At 43.9% G+C, this 16,760-nt stretch overlaps 2 protein-coding genes across 3 annotated transcripts; one reads left to right on the forward strand and one right to left on the reverse strand.

Moving 5' to 3' along the window:
- Window positions 1-454: 454 nt before the first annotated feature.
- dnlz (DNL-type zinc finger) lies at window positions 455-9,255 on the reverse strand. Its single transcript, XM_014142224.3, has 3 exons — window positions 8,716-9,255; window positions 6,206-6,345; window positions 455-4,271 (listed from the first exon to the last, which is right to left on the reverse strand). The coding sequence occupies exons 1-3, from the start codon at window positions 9,025-9,027 to the stop codon at window positions 4,112-4,114; spliced, it is 612 nt and encodes a 203-aa protein (XP_013997699.1). The 5' UTR covers window positions 9,028-9,255; the 3' UTR covers window positions 455-4,111.
- On the forward strand, window positions 9,237-16,455 carry LOC106569977 (uncharacterized). Of its 2 annotated transcripts, XM_045693061.2 has the most exons (9): window positions 9,237-9,454; window positions 9,897-10,075; window positions 11,139-11,243; window positions 11,390-11,539; window positions 11,751-11,990; window positions 13,518-13,893; window positions 14,109-14,350; window positions 14,690-14,865; window positions 15,137-16,455. In XM_045693061.2, the coding sequence occupies exons 1-9, from the start codon at window positions 9,334-9,336 to the stop codon at window positions 16,020-16,022; spliced, it is 2,475 nt and encodes an 824-aa protein (XP_045549017.1). In that variant the 5' UTR covers window positions 9,237-9,333; the 3' UTR covers window positions 16,023-16,455. The 2 variants fall into 2 exon arrangements, with proteins under 2 accessions (XP_045549017.1, XP_082812360.1); XM_082956234.1 differs by lacking the exon at window positions 11,390-11,539.
- Window positions 16,456-16,760: the final 305 nt, after the last annotated feature.

Below are 16,760 nucleotides of genomic sequence, written 5' to 3' on the forward strand. Positions count from 1 at the left end.
AGGAAGGCCTGCATTCTGCACTGGTAGTATTCTTAAGAAGGTCTGCATTCTGCAATGGTAGTATTCTGAGGAAGGGTCTGCATTCTGCACTGATAGTGTTCTGAGGAAGGTCTGCGTTCTGCACTGGTAGTATTCTTAAGGTCTAGAATCTGCACTGGTAGCATTCTGAGGAAGGTCTGCATTCTGCACTGGTAGTATTATGAGTTCTGTCGGCATTATGCTCTGGTAGTATTCTGAGGAAGGTCTGTATTCTGAACTGATAGTATTCTGAGGAAGGCCTGCGTTCTGCACTGGTAGTATTCTGAGGAAGGTCTGCATTCTGCAATGGTAGTATTCTTAGGAAGGTTTGCATTCTTAGAATAAAGTTGAAAGAGAATGGAGGAATTTCTGAATTGGAATGATTCCAAAAGTGTTCCCATTTTCCTAATAGGCTAATATACAGTAATAAAACGTGTTTTCTTTATGATATTTATTACCCATACACATGTAATTGTTTTAAGATAGTAATAACAATGACCATCAAGCTATTAAGTAATAAAAATGTGTCTGTCATCATACAGATTGGGGTGGATAAAGGGGTGATCAAGCAGCGCTCCACCTCCATTCTTTGTCCCGTCTCCCCGACACTGCCAGCTTTCCCCTGGTACAACCTCCACAGGTTCCTCGCCAACAGCCATTCGGAGCCAGACCAGCATGCTGCCGGCACCCAGAAGGACCCATCTAAGAAACATTCAATCTTTCCCCCTCTGGACACACAGAGCTGCACCTCCCCTGAAAGATGGCCTCATTCAACGTCCAAGACGTCACACCCACACGCTTCACACCGATTTGCTGTCCCATCCCACCCCCTGGTTTCCGGCCCTCCTGCCCGGATGAGACAGACCCATCCGCATGCCCACCCCAGGTCCCCATTGACTGGCCAGGCAAAGGTCAAGGATGAGGTCAAGAGGCCAGAGATTGCATCGTCTGAGGAATTGTCTGAGGAAGTTCAACGGAGAGGTGCAGAAATTGCGAATATGTATAAAGCACAGCTGATTGAGAGGATGGCCCAAAAGAGAAAGGAAGAGATTCTGAAGAAAAGGGTAAACAACGATGACAAGAACGATGACACTGAGGCCTCCTGCTCCTCTGCAGTAGAACAATCCAATACCCCTGCCACAGCCCCCGAGCGCCCAGCCAGCCCAGACGCCACGCCAGTGGCCGCCCGAGAGGACACTCAGGGGGACACCCAGCAGGACCTGGTAGAGGTTGTGAATGTGCTCAAGAGGCAATCATCTGATCTATACCTGCCTGACGACGTACGTGAGGAGTCACTCACATGGAAATCCATTTACGAGGAGCTGTGCCCGCTCGCTCACAGGGTGAACACAGAAGCTGACTACATCAAGGTGCTCCGCGTCATCACTGAGAAGGCTGTGACTCCCTCGTGCTCGTCTGAGGATGATGTGTGAGTGAGGACACAAGTCAGGAGGGGAGTAGTGAAAGTGAGGAGAGCATGAGTGGACAACAGCAGAGATGTCTACACAGGGATCCTTATGGTGAGAGGGACAGGAAGGAGATTGATAGTGGTAAAATGGAAGGGAGATATGCAACCGCCAATGCAATGTCTATGATGGCGAGCCGAGGGAAAGAAGAACTTAATGCCATGAGCTACGCAGACAGGATCAAATATTTCAAGGATGAGGCTAAGAGAAATGAAGAGATGATGAAGATCGAAAGGAGGAAGGAAAAAGCCAGGGTTGAAGAGCTCAAGAAGTGGGAAAAGAGACAGAAGAAATTGAATGAGGAGGAAAGGAAAAGGACAGAAAATATGGAAAAAAACTAGTTTGAGGAGCAGAGGAAAAGGGAGAATGCAGAGATGAAACTAAAGATCGAACATGAGAAAAAGAGACGAGAACAAGAGAAAAAGAGAGAGAAAAAAGAAAGAAAGAAGCAGGAGATGCAACAGAAGGCCCGTGAAAAAGAAGAGAAAAAGAGGGCAGAGGAAGAGAAAAAGATGGAGAAAAAGAGGGAAGAGAAGTTGAAAAAGATTGAGAAACAGAGGATGGAGGAGGAGAGGAACAGGGAAAAGGAGAGAATGAAGGTGTTGGAGATGCAGCAAAAGGCACGAGAGAAAGAAGAGAAGAGGAGGAAAGTGGAACAGAAAAGAAGATTGAAGATACAGCAGGAACAAGAGAAGGAGGAACAGAAAAGGCAGACAAGGATACGAGACGAGGATAAGAAGAGAGCAGAGCTTCAAAAAATAAAAGATCACGAGGCCAGGTTCAAGATGGAGATGGAGAAACTGTATGAGAGAGAAGAGAGGAATGCACAGATTGAAAGAGAAAAGAGGCGTGCGCTGTGTCAGAAAAAAGGGCAGACACAGAGAGCAAAACAGGTGGTGGCATACGAGGTCACATCGTCTACATCTGACGCCTCTGTGCGGAGGGAAGAGAGGGAGCAGCGTCCAGAGACCGCTCTGCGAAGAGAAGAACAAGGAAGAAGCAGAAGAAATTGGCGGACGAGTCAATGACAACTTTTGAGTAGATTATAAAAGAAAGGGAGCAGACAAAAGAAGAAATGTACAAGTCAATGCTCCTAGGTATGTTAATAGATGTAAATAAACAAAAACAAATTCGATTTTTTAAAGAGAAAAAACAAACAACAAAACGAGAAAATGAGCAAAAGCAGGAAAAAATCATAAGGAAGCCAGGCATGAGGGTGAAGAGGAGGAAACATGAGAGAGGAGGAAGGGAGACCAGAGTGGTTTATCAGGAGGGAAGTAGGATATATAGAATTCAAGTTCTGAGGACAGAATCGGGAAGGACCATGGGATAAAAGGTAAATGAGATCAGCAGTAAAGGAGAGCTGAGTGGATCAAAAGAAAGTTATGGAAAACACAAGGGGTGGCAAGATAAACAGAGACCCAGAGAAAAGAGGTGAAAACATTTTATAGGAGTAATAGAGTGGAGATGGAACTAGAATTCCAATGTACGAATGGCCAAAATAACTATCTAAATAACTAAGGATGAGCAGAAAAGGAGAAGACCAAGAGCACAGGAAAAAGAGCCAACAAACATGTCAAAAAGAAATGAAGTCTGCCTCTTCTACTTCTCTTTTAAAGTTGCTTTGGTTTCCTTTTGTCCTCTTTCTAAGCCTGTTCAAGTCTGAGATAGATGAGAAGAGCAGCCAAAGAAACAGATCTGTTGAAGCATCAATTGGAAAGGATGGGAGGGTTGGAGGAGGAGCACAGCTCCATGACTACATTAGGTAAGTGTTTACTATCAAAGCCTGTTCTCTGTAGACAACTGTATTAGTGTTGATAGAAGTTAATTTATGCAATGTCTTTCAACTCAAACACTACAATTCCTGATCTCATGTGATTATTCACCTCATGTGAGCGGGCTTTCGGATGTTTTTTTCTTGAAACAGATTGTGGCATATGAGGTCACTTTATCTGTTGAAGCATCAATAGGAAAGGATGAAAGGGAGGGAGGCAGGCAGGAAGAGGAAAACACATTAGAGCAGATGAGGTAAGTGCTTGGGCTTGTGATGAGAGGATCGGGGCTCCAGAACTGGGGTTTATGATTGAAAATTCTCAGACAAATGTATTACTGTGAATCCCATTCGTTCAATGACTATTTGATGAATTCCTGACGGGATAATTGTTTTACAGGAGCACTCTATGTTCTGCTTCCATGTGGATTGACAACTTTGCTTTCAGGAGCTGCTGGAGGACACCCTGGAAGAAGAGGGAGAGGGTCTATGATAGGCAGTTTGCCATGGGCCATAAATGGGCGTTTGGGTGTTAATTCTTCCTGCTTTATATCATACAACTTTACAATAAAAATGAATTGCAAGCATCAGCCTTTTCTGTTTGAGTGTGATCAGTGCAGTAGTAGTAAGATTGGTGTAAACCCAAGGAATATTCAGGCACTAGTGTTCAGTTGTTATAAAATAGTTTTAGAAGAAATGATAATCTTATGAAAACAATATGGAGATAGAAATATCAAAAGAAGTGTTGCATTTACTTAGTAATAGCCATTTCTCCCTCATAGAGAATGGTGTCCTTGTTGTGATCAGTCCATCGACAAATGCATGTATGTGCGCACACACACCCACAGAGAGTTAGTCATGATTTCCCTGAGTCAGACTCTGGTGAAGGTTTCTTTGCATCTTGAGCAGTCTGTGTTGTATCCTTGCCAGACTCGTCTATAACAATCTCGAAGGCCGCCTCTTCTTCTACCCTCTTCACCTTCTCCCCTTTCGCTGCAAGGATTTCCTCAATGTTCCTGTAAGAAAAAAGAAAAAAAACATGAATAATAAAAAACAAAATGATTCAGGAATAATACTCCAGTCTTAAGGAGGCTACACACTTCATGCAGACCGAGCGAAGGAGCATCGTATATAGTTTGTTCCAAACTAAAGTACCTAGAACTATGTGTGAAAATGATGCTGCATTTGCGTGAAGTGTGTAGGGCCCTTTAGTCCACAAAAACATTACAGCCTATTAATATGGGATTCACTTATGATTCACTATGACTGCAGTTCCATTTCTCTTCTGTGCATATCACTATCAATAGGGATAACACATATCCTTGTAATACTGTACAGTCGTGGCCAAAAGTTGAGAGAATGACACAAATATTAATTTCCAAAGTTTGCTGCTTCAGTGTCTTTAGATATTTTTGTCGGATGTTACTATGGAATACTGAAGTATAATTACAAGCATTTCATAAGTGTCAAAGGCTTTTATTCACAATTACATTCAAGTTGATGCAAAGAGTCAATATTTGCAGTATTGACCCTTCTTTTTCAAGACCTCTGCAATCCGCCCTGGCATGCTGTCAATGAACTTCTGGGCCATATCCTGACTGATGGCAGCCAATTCTTACATAATCAATGCTTGGAGTTTGTCATAATTTGTAGTGTTTTGTTTGTCCACCCGCCTCTTGAGGATTGACCACAAGTTCCCAATGGGATTAAGGTCTGGGGAGTTTCCTGGCTATGGACCCAAAATATCAATGTTTTGTTCCCCGAGCCACTTAGTTATCACTTTTGCCTTATGGCAAGGTGCTCCATTATGCTGGAAAAGGCATTGTTCGTCAGCAAACTGTTCCTGGATGGTTGGGAGAAGTTGCACTCGGAGGATGTGTTGGTACCATTCTTTATTCATGGCTGTGTTCTTAGGCAAAATTGTGAGTGAGCCCACTACCTTGGCTGAGAAGCAACCCCACACATGAATGGTCTCAGGATGCTTTACTGTTGGCATGACACAGGACTGATGGTAGCGCTCACCTCTTCTTCTCCGGACAAGCTTTTTTCCGGATGCCCCAAACAATCGGAAAGGGGATTGATCAGAGAAAATTACTTTACCCCAGTCCTCAGCAGTCCAATCCCTGTACCTTTTGCAGAATATCAGTCTGTCCCTGATGTTTTTCCTGGAGAGAAGTGGCTTCTTTGCTGCCCTTTTTGACACCAGGCCATCCTCCAAAAGTCTTCGCCTCACTGTGCGTGCAGATGCACTCACACCTGCCTGCTGCTATTCCTGAGAAAGCTCTGTACTGGTGGTTCCCCGATCCCGCAGCTGAATCAGCTTAAGGAGACGGTCCTGGTGCTTGCTGGACTTTCTTGGGCGCCCTGAAGCCTTCTTCACAACAATTGATCCGCTCTCCTTGAAGTTCTTGATGATGCGATAAATGGTTGATTTAGGTGCAATCTTACTGGCAGCAATATCCTTGCCTGCGAAGCCCTTTTTGTGCAAAGCAATGATGACGGCACGTGTTTCCTTGCAGGTAACAATGGTTGACAGAGGGAGAACAATGATTCCAAGCACCACCCTCCTTTTGAAGCTTCCAGTCTGTTATTCGAACTCAATGAGCAAGACAGAGTGATCTCCAGCCTTGTCCTCTTCAATACTCACACCTGTGTTAACGAGAAAATAGCTGACATGATGTCAGATGGTCCTTTTGTGGCAGGGCTGAAATGCAGTGGAAATGTTTTTGGGGGATTCAGTTAATTTGCATGGCAGAGGGACTTTGCAATTCATTGCAATTCATCTAATCACTCTTCATAACATTCTGGAGTATATGCAAATTGCCATCATACAAACTGAGGCAGCAGACTTTGTGAAAATTAATATTTGTGTCATTCTCAAAACTTTTGGCCACGACTCTAGAATGCATGCATGTAAAATGTTCAGACCTATATTAACTTGGCCACCAACCTCTTTCCCTTCAGGTCAGAGAACCAACCCAAGTTGTCAGCAATAATGTGGTGTTTTTCACATCCTGGGCAGGTCACTAGGACAACACCTTTATGATAGGCTACCTTGGATATCCTCTTTGTTGACCTGGTTGAGCACACCTGCATACAGATAATTTACAGTCAAATAATGATACAGTTTATTAGAAGAGTCAGGGTGAATCTGAACTTTATAAACTATCCATATAATCGTATTCATTATTATCTAAAAGGCAAAACAGATCTTTTCAGTTCGCTGCAGCTAGAGACAGAAACAAGCTGCAAATAAACACTCAACCTGGACAGTTTTATCTCAATCTCTTCATTCAAAGACTCAATCATGGACACTCTTACTGACAGTTGTGGCTGCTTTGCATGATGTATTGTTGTCGTGATGTGTGTTTTGTCCTTTATATATACAGTGGGGGGAAAAGTATTTGATCCCCTGCTGATTTTGTACATTTGCCCACTGACAAAGAAAGGATCAGTCTATAATTTTAATGGTAGGTTTATTTGAACAGTGAGAGACAGAATAACAACAAAAATATCCAGAAAAACGCATGTCAGAAATGTTATAAATTGATTTGCATTTTAATGAGGGAAATAAGTATTTGACCCCCTCTCAATCAGAAAGATTTCTGGCTCCCAGGTGTCTTTTATACAGGTAACAAGCTGAGATTAGGAGCACACTCTTAAAGGGAGTGCTCCTATACGCAGCTTGTTACCTGTAAAAAAGACACCCGTCCACAGAAGCAATCAATCAATCAGATTCTAAACTCTCCACCATGGCCAAGACCAAAGAGCTCTCCAAGGATGTCAGGGACAAGATTGTAGACCTACACAAGGCTGGAATGGGCTACAAGACCATCGCCAAGCAGCTTGGTGACAACATTTGGTGCGATTATTCGCAAATGGAAGAAACACAAAAGAACTGTCAATATCCCTCGGCCTGGGGCTCCATGCAAGATCTCACCTCGTGCAGTTGCAATGATCATGAGAACGGTGAGGAATCAGCCCAGAACTACACGGGAGGATCTTGTCAATGATCTCAAGGCAGCTGGGACCATAGTCACCAAGAAAACAATTGGTAACACACTACGCCGTGAAGGACTGAAATCCTGCAGCGCCCGCAAGGTCCCCCTGCTCAAGAAAGCACATATACATGCCCGTCTGAAGTTTGCCAATGAACATCTGAATGACTCAGAGGACAATTGGTGAAAGTGTTGTGGTCAGATGAGACCAAAATCGAGCTCTTTGATATCAACTCAAATCGCCGTGTTTGGAGGAGGAGGAATGCTGCCTATGACCCCAAGAACACCCTGTCAAATATGGAGGTGGAAACATTATGCTTTGGGGGTGTTTTTCTGCTAAGGGGACAGGACAACTTCACCGCATCAAAGGGACGATGAACGGGGCCATGTACCGTCAAATCTTGGGTGAGAACCTCCTTCCCTCAGCCAGGGCATTGAAAATGGGTCGTGGATGGGTATTCCAGCATGACAATGACCCAAAACACACGGCCAAGGCAACAAAGGAGTGGCTCAAGAAGAAGCACATTAAGGTCCTGGAGTGGCCTAGCCAGACACCAGACCTTAATCCCATAGAAAATCTGGAGGGAGCTGAAGGTTCGAGTTGCCAAACGTCAGCCTCGAAACAAAATCCCTCCTGAGATGTGTGCAAACCTGGTGGCCAACTACAAGAAACGTCTGACCTCTGTGATTGCCAACAAGGGTTTTGCCACCAAGTACTAAGTCATGTTTTGCAGAGGGGTCAAATACTTATTTCCCTCATTAAAATGGAAATCATTTTATAAAATTTTTGACATGCGTTTTTCTTGATTTTTTTGTTGTTGTTATTCTGTCTCTCACTGTTCAAATAAACCTACTATTAAAATTATAAACTGATCATTTCTTTGTAAGTGGGCAAACGTACAAAATCAGCAGGGGATCAAATACTTTTCCCCCCCCCACTGTATTGTAATGAAACAGGCAGGGAGCAGGTTTCAAACCCTCGACCTTCTAGCCCGAAGTCCAGCGCGCTATCGACTGTGCCGCACGAGCATGCTTTTGCGGCACAGTCGATAGTACGCTGGACTTTGGGCTAGAAGGTCGAGGGTTCGAGTCCTGCTCCCTGCCCGTTTCATTACTATATATATATATATATATATATATATATATATGACAAAACACACAATACATAGACATTATATATATTTTTTATCCCAGCAGAAGGTATTTTGCAAATTTGGTAGGCTGTCATTGTAAATAAGAATTTGTTCTTAACTGACTTGCCTAGTTAAATAAAAGTTAAAATATATATTTTTTTAAATCCATCACACTCCTACTCTGAGATGCTTTGTGGATACGGCCCTGAGTACCAGTGTTTTGATCACCTCACCAACCAAATCTTGATTGACAAATCATGCTATGACTGTCACTGTAGAAACATGATGTGAAAAAGAACTGATCTTCCATTTCAAATCTCATCCATTACCTTGCATGTGTAAACCAAGTGGTAATGTGTTGAATGAATCTTCCCAATGGAATCGCTGCAGACGTGTGTTGTGGTAGAGAATTGTTTATCTAGAGGTACATCTCTTCGATACTGCCTGAAAGCAACTGGCAAAGTCGGACCACTGCTGTGTCTTGACTGTGAAGTGGACCATTGACTGGTCCCTGATGCAAGCGGTTGTACGTGCAGTAGTCTTGTCCTTGATAACCGAGTCCATGATGTCAACAAAGTATAACTTCTATGCCAGTGCCAAAATATACGATTCGTAACCCGAATTGTATTCTGTTGAAACATTGAGGAAAATTGCTACGAAAAGCTTTTAAATTCCGTAAGGTCAAGCTTCTGTTGTCGTCAGCGTGGTTGAGTCGCAATGTAATGACGTGAAAGAAAATAGTTGATTGGTTTCGATTGGAAGCCAATCGTTTGTTACCATTTTGGTGACGGATCTCACGTTACACCAATGAGAAACCACAATTTGAAGAAGGCGGGTCTATTGATCCGCACGTGAACCAATTAAATAATCGCAAACATTACCGCTTTAGTTTAGCAAGCGACATTTTTTGAATGTTTATATGCATTGGTAGCAGATTATAAACAAAAATGAGCGACGAAGCTGTCTTTGAAACAATTGAAGAGGTCAATAAGCATATCTCACACGTCGAAGAGTCAACCTGTGTGAAATATATTTCTTACCGTGTGGACAAGCGCTTCAATGACCAAGGTAAACTAGCTATCGACGTTAGCCAAAGAGTGTGTTGCGTGTAGGGAACGTGCATTGATCAAGCTGCAGACAGTGCAAACAATCACGAGTGACATGGCTATCTTTCAGCAGTTCCATACTATTTAGCTACCTACATTGATTGATTAATATTCTTATGTAGTGATGAAACCTCCACAAACTACTGGTGTATTCATTAGTCGGATTCCGTTGCATTTTGCAACGGAAACAGTTTACTCCAAACATATAACGCTTTGCAACGAAAACGTAGTTTTCTATTGGACACATTCATGTAGGTCCCTCCCCGTTTTAGTTCCGTTTGGTTCCTAGAAAGTAAATGGCTTCCGTTGACAAAACGTTTTGCAACAGAAAATGTTTTGCTGCAAATCAGACTAATGAATACCCCTCTGGACTCATGGCTCTTTCAATGTGTTCTGCTAAACAGGTTGGAAACCACAGGACCACAAGAACCGGTTATACTGGGAATGGAAGTACGGCAAGGGTACTCCCTCTATCCCCTTTGACGGCATACCCTTCATGTTCATCGGACACAAACTGATGGGATGCCACAGGGGCCGGGCAAAGTGTGGATTCAAGAAGAGGCAGGAACTTGAGGATCAAAGGGTACTACTATCTATGATATTCTGAAATGGTTTTTAAGTGTTCCATGTAGCTACAGTTTGTTACACCAGATAATGTGATCTAACAAAATATTTTTGGTATCCATTACTGGGAGTTACAAGTTAGATACCGTTTGGTGTAGCAAAGAGAATTTTCCACCAACCTTAGATTGGCAATGCTGTCTTCATCCTTGAATCTTTGGTTAGATCACATTATCAGGTGTAACAGTGTGTAGCTAGGATGTATTTTCTTATTGGAGTAGAGGTTGTCCCTCCCTATTTCATTACATTTTCTTCCATATTGTGCCTAATGAATACGACCCTGGTTCCATCAATGCTTCTAGGTAGTTGAGGTTCACAACTAATCTCAACAATTCCATTCTTACCTACCACTAATTTAATCCAAAATCCTCAAAGTTCTACAGCTGCACCATTGAGAGCATCCTGACTGGCTGCATCACAGCTTTATATCCGACTGCAAGGCGCTACAGAGGGTAGTGCATACGGCCCAGTACATTACTGGAGCAGTGCTACCTGCCATCCAGGACCTCTATACCTGGCGGTGTCAGAAGAAGCCCCTAAAAATGATCAGACTCCAGCCACCCATGTAATAGACTGTTCTCTCTGCTACAGCACGACAAGCGGTACCGATGCAACAAGTCTTGAATCAACAGGACCCTGAACCGCGTCTACCCCCAAGCCTTAAGACTGCTAAATAGTTAATCAAATAGCTACCCGGTCTATCTGCATTGACCCTTTTTGCACTAACTCCTTTGACTCATCACATACGCTGCTGCTACTGTTTATTATCTGTCCTGTAGTCTAGTCACTTTACCCCTACCTATATGTACATATCTACCTCAATAACCTCGTACCCTTGCACATCGACTCAGTACAGGTACAACGTGTATATAGCAAAGTTATTGTTACTTATTGTGTATTCATTCCTTGTTATTGCTTTTCTGTTATTTTACTTTGTTGGGAAGGGCCTGTAAGCATGTCGCTGTTGGTTTACACCAGTTGTTTACTAAGCATGTGACAAATAACATTTGATTTTGATATTTCAGGAAAAAGATGGCAAGGAAAAAAGAAACCTGTTGCTGAAAACCAAGAAGGTAGCATGCCCTGCTGTGTTCACTATCAGCCGCATTGTCAAGTTCCCTGGATTCAAGGTACGGGTTAAATACTGTTTGTTTATATATGTTTATTATGTAACTCCAGTGACCGTGCAACACAGTCAACGGTAGGATGCACATCGTGTGTGTGTGTGTGTGTGTGTGTGTGTGTGTGTGTGTGTGTTTGCTCCACACTGCATCAGTTGGAGAAGGACACATCACGGTTGAGGAGGGTCATGTCTATTTCCATCAAACAAGCTCTCCAGACAGACCCAGCCTCGGTGCAGTGGAAGATACAGTATTTCCTCAAAATACCCAGTGTCACTGACCACAAGGGCCACCCTATTGGAAAGGTATTACTATGTTATTACTATACTATGACCATGGGATATATTGCATTGGACTCTCTTTAGGCTACATAACTAGTATCTGTATGTCTATTAAGTACACAGATGTAATAAAACCTTGATCTCTTAAAATTCCCAGTGGAATACAAGTATCTGACCCTGTAACAGTGGTTAGGGGTATTTTCTCTACTTAACGCCACTCTTCTCGTTCCCTCAGGGTGCAGATCAGATGGACGACAGGGTCAAAGGTTACATCCGAGCGTTGGTGCAGCAGGGGGTGAGGAAGGTGAAGGAGGTAAAGAACCAGATGGTCCAGTACGTGCGGACGGAGCTGTTCCGAGACACGACCCCGCCGCCGCTGAGGCGCTTCTTCCCCACAGAGAAAACCATCCATGCCGTCATGGCTCAGGTCATTGCGGAGGAACACTACAGCAAAATAGACCTGGTCAACCTGCTGGTGAGAAGGCTGTGCTGCACTCCATCATTCCCACCTATTCATCAGATATTTGGATTGTCTTCTGAGATAAGGCCATTGGGGCTTGTGGTGTTAGCTGTATGTTTTCAATGCAATTTATGAATAGTTTGTATGCATGTCACCCACCCTCTTTGAAACACTTGTTTAACGGGGCATTTTACTCACTATTGTTTCATTAGTCTACTTTTTGATATAGTCCCAAAACATTCTGCATGTCAACATTCATGCTTTCAGTATATATTGCTTTCAGTCTCCTGATGCCCAAAATCAAGCAAGTGAATATGTTGGGTAAGGATAAGCCGACAGTTGTGCTGAGCACATAAGGCATTAATACGTTATATTCTTCTAGAATCAATGGGTAAAATCAAGAATTGAAATTAATTGAATAGCTTCCCAAATCCCAGTCTGTAGCTTTCAGTTTGGATTGTGTGTTAGTGCCTGTTTCTGTGCATGATAGAAAGAGATTTGACAAGCCTTTATTATACAATTCAGGAACGCACATGCAGAGTTTTCCACGGATTCAAGAAAAATGAAAATTCATAACAGCTTTGTGGTGCATTATCCTTACATGGGAAGAGCAGAAAGCCACTGAAAATGTTTGTCATCAGGCCAGAGCCTGGAGTCTTTCCAGAGACTCCTTTCTCCACCAACAAAGGCTGTGTTTACTAATTGGTCTTTTCACATCAGATCTTTTTCAGAACTGATCTGATTGGTCAAAAGACCAACTTGTGAAAAAAAGATCAGAATTAGGCTGCCTGTCTAAACGCAGCCAGAGTCACTGAATTGGATACATAGTCATTGCCTCCATTGCGATTGTATTTATATTTTAGTAATTAACAGACGTTCTCATCCAGAGTGACCTACATGAGCAATTAGGGTAAAGTGCCTTGCTCAAAGGGCACAGGCAGATTTTTCACCTAGTCGGCTGATTCTAACCGGCAACCTTTCTATTACTGGCCCAACGCTCTTAACTGCTAGGCTACCTGCCGCCCTACTTGTTGACAGTAGATGCTGGCCATTATTATGTAAATCTACAACAACAACAACTGGGTTGAGTGATGTCATTCTCTCAGACCCCACCACTCTCTCCCTGAGCCCATTCCCCAAACAGACAGAACAGCAACACCAGCAGAGCTAAAGCACCCCTCATTCTGGAACTCCTTTTTAGAAAGTATGTAGTCTGAAACTTCTACACACTGGGTATGGTGAATTAATACATGGGAACTTTAACAGGTGTCCTCAGTGGAACATTTTGACAACTAAGGACTGTGTGTGATGTAACAGAGCACAGATAAATATTACTCCATGACACGTCATTGGGGTTGTTTAAGGCCATGGGAATATCACTGCTGTGGTTTAGAATAAGACAGACATGTTATAGCAAAAGTCAAGGTGCACAACCATATATAAAGCTCACGCTGGCGCAAAAAGGAGTTTGGTTAGCACTGAAATAATTGAAAGGACGCAAAAGTTTCACCTCAGCTATTAACCATAACTCCCCCCTCTTAGACCTTGGCAGAGAATTGGAAGGCGGAAGCTCCTAGAATCAACTTCCTGCTTAGGGTTCAATCAGAGAGCGAGAACCTGTTGCTCTGCTACCAGACGGACTGGCAGCGGCGGCTGCTTCGGCAGTATGGCAAGGAGGTGTGCTTCCTGGACGCGGCCTATAAGAGGACGCGCTTCCCCCTGCCACTCTTCTTCCTGTGCGTGCGCACCAATGTGAGCGTGGTGCCGGTGGGCCTGTTTGTGGTGCAGTCGAGGAACGCCGAAGCCTTGGGGGAGGCGCTGGGGGTGTTCAGGCAGTGGCACCGGGGCTGGAGCCCAGCCTACATCCTCACTGAACACTGCCCTGTGGAGATGAAGGCGGTGGAGGCAGCATTCACAGGTGAACAGTGGTGAGGTTTTAATGTTAGCTATGAGGTGGGAAAAGCAAGTTAGCTTCATAATGTGCTCTCAACACTGTTGGCTGTGAGTTTCAGGATTTTCTTTTGAAAAGACCTGTTGGTCAAGAAAATGTTTAATCTGTTACAATCTCTAAATTCTAGAGGATGAGGGGGTTAGAGTTTGCTAATTACGGACTGTTTCTCATTCCAATCTCAGGTGCTCAGGCAGTCTTCAGCGATCACCTGCGGGAGAGGACCTGGACCAAGTGGCTGAGCAACCGGTCCCGAGCCATCACCAACCAGGAGGGGATCTTTGATATGATGAAGGCCATTGCTGGATCCCTTACGAGAAAGCAACACCAGGAGGCAGTAGAACTACTACAGCAGAGCCCCATCTGGTTGGAAAAGAGACAACTTTTCAAGAACTGGTTCACTAACAAGTGGCTGTCAGAGGAGAAGGTTTGTAGTGCACATGTCAATGAATGAAATCACAGGGGCAATGGGGTCAGGTCCTGGACCTGCTGTGTCTTCACCTGCGTATTAATGAAGGTCAGGGTGGTTAGATGGAAAGCAGTTCTCAGACCTGTGCTTAGAGGTGCTTTCATCCTGAAGCAGACAGCATGTTTAAACCACACCTACTGTATGTAGACAGTCTGTAGAACGTTTTTGCTAGCTGAATCCATGATACGGTATCTAGATATAGATCCATAATGCTAACTATAGGTCCATAATGTGCATCCTAGTCTAATGATGGCGCATACAGAGGTTAGCTACATGCTCTTGTTTTTGTTCATTTAGAGATGGGCGAACGCTGTGAGGGTTGATATTGTCAACTTTGTGTCTATGGTAAACGGAGGTCTGGAGATGCAGAGCGACTTCTTCACACATAATAACATGAAGGTCCATAAAAAAGACACCCTGAGCCAAATGCTGCAGTTTCTTGTTGACGACTACTTCCCACAGATGCACCAAAGGTAAGTTCGTTTTAGAATAGGATTCAATGTCATTTAGAATAGGATTCGCTGTCAAGTGGTCTTCTGTTGCGATATCTGCAAAATGTATGGAAGATAAGCACTGTAAATTATATGGTGTTTATCTTCTCCATTGGGGTTAAGCTGTAGGATGTGGACTCATCTTGACATTTGACTACTTTTGTAAACTTTTATTTTGGAGTGTAATTCCCCTTTAATGTAAGTGCTGTGATGTTTGGTCAGTCTAAACCTGCTACACTCCCTGAACCTCCAGGTACACAGACCTCAACAGCCAGTCCTCTGGCGAGTACAGCCTCAACCCCACTGTGCCTCCGTTCCTGTGGCATCGCCCTTGGAGTGTGGTGGCCCTGGTGATGGACAACATGTCTGCGGCCCTGCAAGACCCCGACATCGTGGTGGAGCAGGCCAGCGACGCCGCCGACGGCACCTTCCGGGTAAAGAGTCGGGCAGAGACCACGGCAGCACGGTCCTACACGGTCAGCTTCGGTTCAGAGTCCACCTGGCCCTCCTGTGAGTGTGAGGTGTGGAGGGACCAGCGCCTGCCCTGTGAACACTTCTGTCACGTCTTCAGGTCTGAGCCTAACTGGACCTGGGAGCACCTGTGTCCCAAATACAGGGACCACCCTCTGCTCAGGCTGCATTCACAGACCACTCACACCACAACAGAGGAGATGGAGGAAACCCTCAATGGTCTAATGCATCTCTCCCCAGCTTCCCCAGTCTCTCTTCAGTGGGATGGGCCTGAAGAAACAGTGCCACTGGTGCAAACTCCTCAAACTCCACAGTTACAACTGCATAGCATACACACACAGTGGGTGGCCCCACAGGCTTCACAGGGCCTGCGGGAGAGGGAGGAACTGCAAAAGGAGGAACTGCAGAGGGAGTGTGTGGCCAAACTCAAATCCATCATGGAGAATGTGAGTGGGATCAACGACATTGACCACCTACAGGAGCTCAGGCAGAAACTGGACGTTCTCCAGGCTCAGAGTGAGGCCATGGTGGTTCAGAAGGACGCTAGCGTCAAAACAGTTCCCACCTCCAAGGGGAAGAGAAAAAGGGCAGGGATGGAGATTATCGTGGCCATGCCCAAACGCATCAAAGTGCTCTCCCGGGTTGATGTAGAAAATGTTCAGAAATAGCTTTTTCTAAAGATGGAAAATAAATGATGTACAGTATTAAAAGGCAACTCTGCCACTTTTAACTTGTGGGTTGTTTTTATGTAGTATTTAGTGTTGTCCTACACAATTTGTATACTTTTTTTTTTTTTTTTCATGTTTGCCTCTTAGTGAGGAGCAAAAACGTCAGTCAAGCAATTTTCGGTTAAGTAAGATCCTTGAGATGACTAATAAAATATTTAGTCTGTCATTTTCATTCGTCTATATAACCCGTATGTAGTTTTCTGATCATATGTGAACTCCCTGCTATATGTAACTCTGGTTGTCTTCATCTAACAAAGGTCTCTTTGTTAGGATGTGGTGACATTGTATCCAGTTCTGCATCAGCTTGATTAAGGCACTGCGCAGGTTCACAAATCTATCGATAACAAATTAATAAATCAGTTATTGCACAGTGGTTTGGAAGTTAAGGTTATTTTGTGATCGGATAATACGCACATTAGCTTGCTTAACCTGATTGAGTAATTGGCATCAATCAACGCATTTCCTTTAAGTGAATTAATTGCGTTATTTCAGCTTTCCAGGAGCTCAAGTGTGTACGATGACGCAGAGCTGTCTCAGCTAGCACCGGATTTTGTGATGGGCGTATACACAAATGCGCGTGCACATCATTTCGACATTACAAAATTGTATGGATTGACCTCAAACGCCTCTATATGTGCAGTGGCTCCCAATAGTTTAGCTAGCTGTGCCCAGAGACGG

This window comes from Salmo salar, chromosome 01 (assembly GCF_965601325.2).
Source record: "Salmo salar chromosome 01, fSalSal1, whole genome shotgun sequence".
NCBI lineage: Eukaryota > Metazoa > Chordata > Actinopteri > Salmoniformes > Salmonidae > Salmo > Salmo salar.